The sequence below is a fragment of the Anabrus simplex genome, chromosome X, assembly GCF_040414725.1.
Source record: "Anabrus simplex isolate iqAnaSimp1 chromosome X, ASM4041472v1, whole genome shotgun sequence".
Classification (NCBI taxonomy): Eukaryota; Metazoa; Arthropoda; class Insecta; order Orthoptera; family Tettigoniidae; genus Anabrus; species Anabrus simplex.
This window is the reverse complement of record NC_090279.1, coordinates 184,346,940-184,359,279: the sequence shown is the minus strand read 5'-3', so window position 1 is coordinate 184,359,279 and position 12,340 is coordinate 184,346,940. Positions and strand designations below refer to the sequence as shown.

General features: G+C 39.1%; 1 protein-coding gene across 3 annotated transcripts; it reads left to right on the top strand.

Annotated features, from left to right (window-relative positions):
• Positions 1-2,163: 2,163 nt before the first annotated feature.
• LOC136886463 (F-box/LRR-repeat protein 7) lies at positions 2,164-12,067 on the top strand. 3 transcript variants are annotated; one of them, XR_010861803.2, is made up of 3 exons: positions 2,170-3,041; positions 6,411-7,784; positions 11,943-12,067. XR_010861803.2 is itself a non-coding variant. In XM_067159253.2 (3 exons), the coding sequence occupies exon 2, from the start codon at positions 6,434-6,436 to the stop codon at positions 7,652-7,654; it is 1,221 nt and encodes a 406-aa protein (XP_067015354.1). In that variant the 5' UTR covers positions 2,170-3,041; positions 6,411-6,433; the 3' UTR covers positions 7,655-7,666; positions 11,943-12,067. The 3 variants fall into 3 exon arrangements, 2 of the variants coding, with proteins under 2 accessions (XP_067015353.1, XP_067015354.1); XM_067159253.2 differs by having other exon boundaries at positions 6,411-7,666; XM_067159252.2 differs by lacking the exon at positions 11,943-12,067 and having other exon boundaries at positions 2,164-2,289; positions 6,411-11,069.
• The last annotated feature ends 273 nt before the right edge of the window (positions 12,068-12,340 follow it).

Genomic DNA, 12,340 nt, shown 5'->3' with positions numbered 1-12,340 from the left:
CTTGGACGTTAAAAAATTCCGGAGTGTCACTATCCATCCCAGCGACCCAGAAAACTATGGATTCGACACTATTTTCGATTCTTTTTATAACTCATTCCCCCCCTCACCTACCCGTCACAAACGGAACTGAACTTGGACTTTAAAAATATTCAGAATGTCACTATTCACCTCAGCGACCTCGAAAACTATGGATTCGGCACGATTTTCGATTATTTTTATACATTACTCCCCACTCCTACGGGGAGAGATGGCTTACCCCCACAGTGCTCGTCTCCAGATAGCAAATAATAAGTGTTCAAAATTTGATTGAAATTACTCCAGTGGTTTAGGAGAAGATGTGCCATTTACACACATTTTATATATAGATAGAAGATAGATGAGTACGAAAGTAAGAACATACGGTATACCAAAGACATGATACATACGGAAGGAAGCGTATTATAAAACTTACGTATGCAGTGTCAGGATCTATGTTACATCACCGTTGTTTTACAGCGACGATTTTTCCGGACTTGGTGTGCATTAACGTTGGTTGAGATTCCTGGACAGTGAATGACGTGAATGTTAATTCTTCTTGACATTGCGGTTGTTGGCTGCTGGATGTTCATCCTTTTGACCTTGAGGGGTGATGCTTTTCTTTACAAGTTGATTTACGTCGCATCAACATAGGGCCTAGATAGGACTTATAGTGGCGATGGGATAGGAAAGGGCTAGGAGTGGGAAGGAAGCGGCCGTGGCCTTAATTACGGTATATCCAAGGTTCTTAAACACTACTAAAGGTTGGGCCCAACGCGAGACGAGCTGCTATTGGTTAACGGAATGACGTCACAGAAGGAGCAAAGCAGCCAAGCCCATAGAGCGCAGTTCAGTAGGAATCTCATAACACCAGCAAACATTACAGTTTCTCAGAACTAAATGCAGACCAGACATAAAGTTTACTGCTGTTATAAGATTGAAAGAGAGTACAGCATAGTAAGTTTCATTATTTCTGTTACGAATAAGACATAAACGTAACGTGACGGCACACTGACCAACGCTCGAAATTTATTAACACATCCAAGTTCCTCTATTTAGTTTAAGGAAGGCTACGTGCTCTCAAATTTGTCAACATAAATATTTAGAGATACGAAATGTTTGTAATATTAAATGTTTACAGCAGAACTTCCGTAATGGAACTACCGCATGTTAACACACGATATATGACTCAATTCCGCAGGTATCGAGTTTAAAGCTTAACACATATTATAACAGCAGCAGAAGTAAGTTCATATTCGAAACCTTGCATATATTCCTACATTTTAAAATTAAAGAATAAGAAAGAACAGGAAAAACAATTAGAACACAGTCCTACCTGTGAGATCAGATGTCATGAAGTGGTTGCTTTTGAAGATAAAATCCACTGCCGTGCCTTTCGCCAATGAGCTGCTGTGGATCTTTCAGTCCTTGCCCGAATGTTCATTTGTCGTATGCGTACAAATGTTCTCGTCCTAACATACATTTTTACTATTTCAGGTGGTACAATTGGGAATTTACGGCTAATTATTTGACACACTTTGCGTATAATATTAGGTATGCGTGACAGTTCCGCACGTCCGTGAGTGTCCGTGAAAATTAACTCGAATTCCTTTACTTGGTTTAGCCATTCTTCCGATAGAACGAGTAGACCTCCCCGAGATAACACTTCTATCCATCCCACAGGGGCTGTACCAGAAGATATGGAAAGCATTTCCCCAGTGGGATTTCCCATTGACCTATCATATTTTCTTCCACGGTAGGCGATGTAGCCGGCGGTATATCCTCAGCATTTGCCTGGTGTGAACATAGGAAACCACTGAAAACCACATTGAGGGCTGGCGACAATGTGGTTCCAACCCACTATTCCCCGAATGCAAGCTGATAGCTGCTCGTCCCTAACCACATGGACAACTCTCTCGGTAAGAGGGTTGATGCTTATTTCTTAATTAAGAAGACTTCGATCGTTTTCTGTATAGTTTGGGACTCGTCTGACTGTTCAGACACTGTTCATAGAACGATCGAATTATAGCAAAGAGAATATAATTATTGTGCTTGGTGGAAAGGTCTGTTGTGGACCAAACTTGCTGGTAACAAACTACTCTGTTTTATTGATTATTCAGTACTCTTAGATTCAGTTAACGTCAACCTGGGAAACGTCAGGCTATGTTTATACAGTCGGGAACTGTTTCTTCGCCAATTATTAAGCTATAGAAATAATCTTCACACTTGTTGGACTTAAATAACTTTTAATGAATATGTAAACATTTAATTTTAGTAAGTTTATTCCTGTGAAGGATTTTTCTCCGATTAATACTCGTTTACTTCTTTTATAGTTCTGTGCGACGAGTTTAGGCTTTTTGTAGGTTGAACACGAAATTAACCGCATAATACTACTAAATGAACGCATTCAATACCTTGGGTTTTGTTGAAGAAGCATGTAATGGAAGTGTTAAGTATTAATACGATTTCATCAACAGTTAAACAGATAGAATGCAATAGCTAACTAAACAGCAATTAGTGAACGTAAACGTCAGAACTATTCAGGGAGGGTTTAAATGATATATTGTTATTTATATTCATGAGCTTGTAAGGGTGAATTGGTATAAGGAAATAATATTCGATTGTAAAATACGATCCTACCCCTTGTACAAGGAGGGCTGAATTGCATAGTGGCTTGTGTGTGGAATACTGCACATGAGTGGAGTACAACACGAGTGTGATGGGTGTGACTCATGACAAAATAAAGATCACAGTATTGATGAATGTAACTATTCAACAGGGTTTTTTTTTTTTTTCAGTTCGGGAATGATTTTTATCCTGCGATTGTATCGAAGCCTTGGTACATATTTCCTTTCTTTTCGAATATGTTGAATTTTATTAATACAGTGTCCGCATAATTTGAAATCCCACTTGATTTTGTAGTTAGATTAATAGGCATAGGTCATAAAACATAGAACAGAGTGATTCCAAAACAGCGTTTTTCTGTAGTTTCAGTATGGAAGTCTGCTGGTAGTCACATTACCAAGGTAACTAAATTGATGTATTCTCAAACGAGTGTCTGGAAAGCATCTAGGGCCTACAGTGAAAACTGTACTGTATTCTAAAACATTGCCCTCCATGTAGTCTTACTGAAACACTTTCATTGGTAATAAGATCTTGCAGTTCACCTTTCCTTTTTTTTTTTTTTTTTTTTTTTTTTTTCTCCTTTGCAAAATGGTCCTACATGTTTGAATTGACTGGCAAGCAAAGGCATAGTATATGATACACTATTAAATAGTGGCGGTGCGCCCATTAAAATGATCCTAGGGAGAACACTGCTGTGATGAATAAACGTATGTAAAGGTTGTTTGTTTTTTTTTTTTTTTAAAAAGCATAAGATATTTCAGTTAAACACATGTTAGATAAGTGTGAAGAAATAAAATTACCCAGTAATGTGTCAACAGGGACTTCAGGCTTCTTGTATCAAAATATTCAGTCAGCATCGCCGAATGTTTGTCAGTAGAGTTCACTTCCAACCTGTGTCCGACTCGTTGGCTGAATGGTCAGCATACTGGCCTTTGGTTCAGAGGGTCCCGGGTTTGATTCCTGGCCGGGTCGGGGATTTTAACCTTCATTGGTTAATTCCATTGACCCGGGGGATGGGTGTTTGTGCTGTCCCCAACATCCCTGCAACTCGCACACCACACACAATACTATCCTCCACCACAATAACACGCAGTTACCTACACATGGCAGATGCCACCCACCCTCATCGGAGGGTCTGCCTTACAAGGGCTGCACTCGGCTAGAAATAGACACACAAAATTATTATTACTGTTGCTGCAACCACTTCTTTCTCTCTCCATTGCCAGCATCTTCATCTCTTCCTAGGACTGCAATTCATTTGCATCATGACGTTCTTGATATGCCTCTATCTTCCCATTAAAAAAGAAAAAAAAAAAAAAAGTCCACTCGCCACATATCAGCCCGCTGTCCTGTTGAATCCCAATACAAGATACGGAGACTTTTTGTTGCCCATATCAGTGCTAACGGAGGACATTTTGAACATTTTGTTGTAAGAAAAAGTTTCATGCGGTTTTATCCCACTGAGAGACGAGATGATCAATTCCAGTTTTGTAGAAAGAGGTAGGACACTGAGGGATCCACAACTGCACCCCCACTCTTGCACTTCTTCGTCCATGAAACTCTTTCTTCAGGTCGCCAAAAATGTGAAAATCACAAGGTGGAAGATCCGGGATGTAAGGAGGATGTTGAAGTGTTTCCCAACCAAATAACTTAAGCGTATCCTTTGCCAGATTGCGAGTATGGGGTCAGTGATTTACGCCCTTCTCGGAATCTTCTATGCCACTCGAGCACAGTCGACCTGGACGTGCAGTGTTCGCCATACACAGCAGACATGCAACCATGAGTTTCGTGTACTATTCTAGCACCCTCGGCCACTAGAAAACGAACCACACCTCTCTGTTCTTACTTGCTTGCCTCCATTTCTACAGCTGGACAAACACACTAGACCAGTCCGCGCACAAAAAAAGACATAACGCAACAACTGCGTGCACTTGTGAGTTGTCACTATGCAGTTATCCTACTACAGCGATGGCAGTATCGATACATAACATTGTTGCCACCTTTCGTGTGTGTTATGGCGGGTGCTCTGTTTTCATTTGATTGCCCCTTATACTATGTAGAGTTGTAGAAAATGAGATCTAACATGGAAATAAAGCATTTCCAAACCCATGTCCATATGACATATTTTCTTCGTACCTTATTGTTACGCCCTGTACTGAAAATGGATCAGATCGCTGGGAACATGTTGGAAAGGTATCCTTGTTGAATGTAAGGGAACTGTCCTCACCGTTCAAACATCACTCAGCAGATATCTTCACTACCCCCTGTGGGTGGGGGACGCAGACGACCCACGGTATCCCCTGCCTGTCGTAAGAGGTGACTAAAAGGGGAAACCAAGGGATGATTGTATTAGAACCATGAAACTACTTGTAACTAGTACCATTCACACGGTGAACACCATTGGTCGCCTTTACTTGCGAGTAGTACCGCTATGTTACATACACAATTAGTTTGTGATTAGTAGCAGCAGAGAGTGGTTCACTGTAGGTTTCCAGTACCCGTGATTAGTACCATTGGGAGAAACATCACGAGTCTGGGTGTTGCCTGTAATTAGTACCACTATATGAGCGACACCGTGGGTCTGCGTTGCCTGTGATTAGTACACCTAGGTGACGAACATCATGTGTTTGTGTTGCCTATGAGTGGCACCGTTATGTGAGAAACACCATAAGTTTGCATTACCTGTGCGACGTACAATACTTGTGTGTAGTACCACCGGGCGAGTTGGCCGTGCAGTTAGAGGTGTGCGGCTGTGAGCTTCCATCCGGGAGATAGTGGGTTCAAATCCCACTGTCGGCAGCCCTGAAGATGGTTTTCCGTGGTTTCCCATTTTCACACTAGGCAGATGCTCGGGCTGTACCTTAATTATTAAAGGCACGGCCGCTTCCTTCCAACTCCTAGGCCTTTCCTATCCCATCGTCACCATAAGACCTATCTGTGTCGGTGTGACGTAAAACCACTAGCAAAAAAAAGAAAAATGTAGTACCATAATGTGTGGAACACCGTGAGTCTACACTACTTTTGATTAATACCACAAAATGACAAATAACATGGTTTTACTTTACTAGCGATAAGTATCCAGCTCCATGGATAAGTGGTTAGCATGCTGGCCTTGGTCACAGGTGTCCTGTGTTTGATTCCTGGCAGGGTCGTAAATTTTAACCATAATTGGTTAATTTCGCTGGCACGGGGACTGGGTGTATGTGTCGTCTTGATCATCAATTCATCATGATGCGCAGGTCGCCTACGGGGGTCAAATCAAAAGATCTGCATCTGGCGAACTGAACTTATCCTCGGACATTTCCAGCACTAAAGGCCATACGCCCTTTATTTTTACTAGTGATAAGTACCACTGTGAGGGGCTGCTGACCTGGATTTTGGACCCCTTTAACCGACAAGCATCCTCTGTTCAGGATTGTGCTTTAGAAGCAGTCTCGTGGTCGGTAATACTATGGTTTATGATAGTTTCTGGGTCGAATCCTGTGATTGTTTGCAGTTCATATCGATCCATTCATTCTTCAACACATTTTTTATTCTGGTCAGTGGATGATTTTGAACTTTTAAATTGTTATTACATTTTGTACCATTAGGGGCTGATGACCTAGATGTTAGGCCCCTTTAAACAACAATCATCATCACCATCATCATCATCATCATCATCATCATCAATATTTTCACTTAATTTTTAACCATATCAGCAGTTTCCCTTTTGAAACTTGGGCGTTTTTAGAATCAAAAGTGGTAATAATACTAGCTTCTTTTTGTTTCAGGTATTGGTGGAACTTACATCAACATGAATGTCACGGTGGATATGTTACCAGATGATGTACTGTTGACAGTCTTCTCGTATTGCTCTCACCATGACCTCATCAAATCAATCCAGCATGTTTGTAGAAGATGGGAACAGTTATCGAACAGCAAATGTTTGTGGAATTATATAGTGTATTATCCTAATCAGTACACATTGAAAACGGAAATAATAGAAATGCTCAGATTGTCCCCTAAACTCCAGGCGGTTGATTTAACAGAACATGATATTATGGATGATATAATCAGGGCTCTAGGTGACTTTTGTCCTGAACTAAGAGTGTTGCACTTACATAAATATATGGATGTCAATTTAGAACTATTAAAACATCTTGTCGTGAACTGTCCCGGGATCGAGGAGTTGACTGTACCCTCAGAGGTTTACACCGATGTGAGTGTTCTAGTTATTATCAAGGAACTTCGTAAACTGAAGACGATGATTATTAAGACTCCTTTTGCGAATAACAATGATGTAAACATAATCGCTTCCAATTTTCCCGATCTGGAACATTTGGAGTTACTCTTCTATGAAATCAAGAGATGCGATCTTGACATTCTGTTAAAATATAAACGGCATCAGTTGCGTGTTCTAAGACTTCATTGTTCCTTGAGTGATGATGGATGTGTTTTACCTCAGTTATCTGTATGCACCAGATTGAAAACTTTGTCAGTGGAGGGCTTATGTGGAGGTACGGAGCCAATCCCAGATTCATTTCTACCCCTCAAAAGTGTGACTACTTTAAATATCAAGTGCGCATATTTCTTTACGTCTAGTTACTGCTGTGCATTTTTTAAGACATTCCCGCAAGTTTTAGAGTTGCAAGTATCGTATTGTGAAGCTGATAACGAAATCATTGACATCATTGCGTTAAACTGTCCTTTGCTAGAGAAAATAACCTTAAATGATGGTTTTGTAAATGATGAAACATTGAAACGGTTACACTGCCTCAAAAGACTGAACTCGGTTACCATTACATGGAGTAGTACCGTAACTGACGAGGGTGTTAAGAGTCTAGAAAGTGTATCAGAGCTGATGCATCTCAAATTTTCTAGGTGTGAAAAGATTACTGCAGGATCCCTCGGAATAATTTCTTGCTTCACTAAGCTACGTGTTGTAAAATTCATCCACTGTAGAGCTATGATTGGTATAACTGAAGAAAATTTCAAAAATAATATGCCTCATCTGAGTGTTTTAATCGAAAACTGATTTTTTTGCCGTGTAAGTTCTGTGACATTGCAATTAATTTATCTGTAATAAGGAAGCTGTTTGGGCTGGACTCAACAGATTTCAATGAACTCTTGGTGAACGATCAGTTCAACATATCCTGAATTTAATGGTAATATTCATTTTGCCATAAAGTTAATGGATGTGGTTTTTTTTTTTTTTCTTTACATCGCACCGACACAGATAGGTCTTATGGCGACGATGGGATAGGAAAGGCCTAGGAGTTGGAAAGAAGCGGCCGTGGTTTTAATTAAGGTACAGCTCCAGCATTTACCTTGTGTGGGAAACCACGGAAAACCATCTTTGGGGCTGCCAATAGTGGGATTCGAACCCACTATCTCCCGGATGCAAGCTCACAGCCGAGTGCCCTTGACCGCACGGCAATCTCGCCCGGTGTGATGTGTTTTAACAAATTTGCTGAGCCATTAGATGATGACACAGAATGATCTTAATTGATTGTTTTAACGTTGATGGATCAATCTTGTCCGTATTGACTTACATTCAATCTATGAAACACTTTTCCGCCTTGTCAATACTTCACATTTCATTATATTACCTCCCGTACATGTTTCAAGAGATCAACTGTTCTTTTCCTCAGCGGTGCAAAACATCAAAGAAAAATCCTTGGACTCGACATGTTTGTACAGTACAGTCATTAATAAAACAAATTATACATAAATCTTGAAATCGTTAAAATATCCCTTTTGTGTCTAAAAATGTTCACTTTTACTTACTATGTCATTTAGTAAAAACTTTAAAAAATAGAATAATTTTCAATAATAAAATGATTAAAACCTATTGAGTTAGTCACTGTACACTAAAATTTGAAATGCTCTCTGCTCTGTTCTTGAAACATTCTCCATTCCTTAAATTCTTATTTACACTGCTAAAGTTCTAAGACCTTTCCTATAAATCAGAATTTCTCCTCTTAATCTCATCAGATCTTGCAAGCCATTTTTAACCATCAAGTTCTTCAGTTTCAGCTGGTAACAAATTTATTACAAGATATTAGAATCATTCTGTATTGACGGTTTTCACTTTATAAAGGAAAGTTAAATATATCCTCCTAATTCAATACAAGACATAATTCCATCATTAGATGGAGCAATAAAATTCAAACATGTTTCAATTTGTTTGAGCCATCTTCAGTGAAATAAGGGGGGGTTAAAGTAATCTACATAATACAAGCTAAAAACATAATGAAGGAACAAAAGAAAAAGAAGAGAGACATGACAGAAATAAAAACAATAACAGTATACAGTATTTACATCACTCGATGGAGCAATAAATAACTCGCTGAGACAATTTAGTGAAAAAAAGGTTAATGTAAAACACTGTGCTAAACCTAGGAGAACCGAGCTCGATAGCTGCAGTCACTTAAGTGCGGCCAGTATCCAGTAATTGGGAGATAGTGGGTTTGAGCCCCACTGTCGGCAGCCTTGAAGATGGTTTTCCGTGGTTTCCCATTTTCACAGCAGGCAAATGCCGAGGCTTTACCTTAATTAAGGTCACGGCCGCTTCCTTCCACTTCCTAGGCCTTTCCTATTCCATCGTCGCCATAAGACATATCTGTGTCGGTGTGACGTAAAGCAAATAGCCAAAAAAAAAACCTAGGAGAAAATAAAATAAATGATACAGACTGAAACGAAACAATAACTGCGGACCTCTTATTCTAATCATTTTTAGTTTGATAACAATTTAAAAACAAGACGAAATCACTGTGTTGAAAATTCAGGCTGACAGTCTGTCTTAGTAGAAACATCACCACCATTAATGGCTACGAGGAGAGCGAAAAAGCTTGAGAAACCAAGTTTGAGAGGAGACAACGTGCCAGGTGAAATGTATGTAATAAGAGATGGAAAAACGCCGATGAATTTAAAATTCTAGATTTTTGAATTTTATTGCTCCATCAAATGATGTTTTGTGTTGAATTAGGAGGATAGATTTAATTTTTCCTTTGTAAAGTGATACCAAAATTTGTCAAGATTAAAACAAAATTACACTTGTCTGAACCAAACAAATATGCCCTTGCTCCTTTGCTTGCTGCAATTGACCTTAATAAGGTTTTTGATTGATGTTTTGCACCGCTGAGGAAGAAAGAAGTTGAGCTCTCAAAACATGTACAGGAGTTAATATAATAAAATGTGAAGTAATGACAAAGCGGAAAAGCGTTTCATAGATTGACAGAATGATCTTGCGTACACACTGTAGAAATATTCTAGTGGACATAAGACACTTCATTCCAAAAATAATATTTTGCTGTCAGATTGCATTTGGAAGATAGTGGGTTTGAACCCCACTTTCGGCAGCCTTGAAGATGTTTTTTTGTTGTTTCCCATTTTCACATTAGGTAAATGCTTAGGCTGTACCTTAGTTAAGGGTACAGTCGCTTTCTTCCCACTCCTAGCCCTTTCCTATCCCATCGTCGCCATAAGACCTATCAGTGTTGGTGCAACGTAAAGCACAATGCAAAAATATATATATTTTTTGACAACATGAACAGAATTTCACTCTGTATGGTCTTATTGTACTGATCATCATCATCATTATCATCTTCCTCTCTCCAATCATCATTGTTCCTCCTTAACTGTGTTCTAATCCAGGTTTCTTCAGATTACACTATTCTTGAATATTAATTCTAAATGAATTTATATTTGTGAGTCCATTTTTTCAATATACAAAAGACTAAAAATACTACAAATAACTGGTAAATTTAGTTATAAAAATCATGGTACGTGTTGCAACTCTACCTCGATCATCCTCAGCTAGCTATACACAGGTGCCATCGCCGCCTGTGTACATTGCAGGTGGGCCCGGGCCTTCAAGGGGCCCTGTAGACTCCTCGCAAAACAATAAAAACCATACAGTCAAACCTCGATTTCTCGAAACCTCCATTACTAAAATTTTCAGTATCTCAAAGTAACTTAAATTTCCCGGCAGTTAGTCCTATTCTTCACGTGTATTTATTTCTCTGTTACTCGAAATTTGGTTACATGAATTTCTTTCTCAAAACAAATATTTCCTCCCTTGAAGCAAAAAAATACTCTGTAACTCCAATTTTTTTGCAACATTAACAGTGCAATATGGCATTTGTGAGGAGCAGTTAATGAGTAAAGAAAGGTTTACAGTAATGATGGGAGCTAATATGACGGGAACAAAAAAATTAAAACTTCTAATGATTGGAAAATCGGCAAAGTGTCGCTGATTCTCAGGTGTGAATTAATTACCGTTCACATACGAAATCACCCCCCGAAGTTGTGAATGACAAGTTCCATTTACGAATCTCGACTGCGTGGTATTGATGAGAAGTTTCAATGTGAAGGAAGGAAAGGTTAACAATAACAAACAGAAGAGACTAACAGGTTTTTCCCAAAGGTGTTAACTGAGGTGTGTTTCTTGTTTCACTACTGTATGTACTGTATCCTGTCTTCTAAAAAGTTACTATAATAAGGGTTATAATTAAAGTGATGCCGTAAAATCGAGTTTGTTTGTATATTGTTAAATACTGTTAAAAATAATGTATTCAGTATAATCCTGCAGACACATGTGATTCAGTTATGTGCTGTACATGCTCAAAAAATGGTATCCTCTATATCTCGAAATTTCGATAACTCGAAATGAAATTTAGCTCCCGAGGTGATTCGAGATATCAAGGTTCCACCGTATGTCTTTAGCCTAATGTCACTGCATGGAAATGGTCGGAAGATCGATCATGAAAAAAATAGTTTGTTTTTACATAGAGGAATTGCCATGTGCTTGCATCTGCCAGCTGTTATTATAATTGTGTTGAGTGTAACACAGCACGGCTATAAACAATGCTTGCCCTTGCCATCTCTCGCAACACCGCAACACGCTCCTCACAAAAGACCTGCTCAAAATTATTCAAAAAGATTTACATCAATGAAAACTGACACCAAAATATCATATTTTAGTTATAAAATGATACTTTCTTGATGTGTAGTGTACATGAGATCGTATTATGCACAAATTTTGCTTCTCATTTAGCCTAATGTTTTTCACACATTTATTCGACAACAATGTATAATTTCAACAGTAACTTGGTATAGTGACAATCAGTCACCTTGGTTTCAAATGAGCTCTCTTTGCGCGAAGAACTAGGGATTCGGATTTTTAGGAAAGGTCATATTTTTTCTTTGTCTCTATTTTCGTGCCTGGTTGCATTTTGGTGCAAAACGGGTGATTATCTTCACAATGAAGTGATTTTTATTTGTCATATAAATGTATATTTTGGCTATTTTTTTTGTCATAGGGTCATATTTTGAGCTGAAATGAAATGGTGTATGGCTTTTAGAGCCGGGAGTGTCCGAGGACAAGTTTGGCTTGCCAGATGCAGGTCTTTTGATTTGACTCCCGTAGACGACCTGCACGTCGTGATGAGGATGAAATGATGATGAAGACGACACATACACCCAGCCCCCGTGCCAGCGTAATTAACCAATAAGGTTAAAATTCCCGACCCTACCGGGAATTGAACCCAGGACCCCTTGACCAAAGACCATCACGCTAACCCTTTAGCCATGGAGACGGACATATTTTGAGCTATTTAGAAACGTCATAATTCGGCGTTTTGGCGACAGCCGTAGCTGTGCAAAATCGTCAACTTTCTGAATGAGAACTAGAATTCACAAAACTGCTTTCCGTATCACA

What these genes read in the sequence shown, in the direction of transcription:
- LOC136886463 (XM_067159253.2), top strand. Translation starts at nt 6,434, where the DNA reads ATGAATGTCACGGTGGATATGTTACCAGATGATGTACTGTTGACAGTC.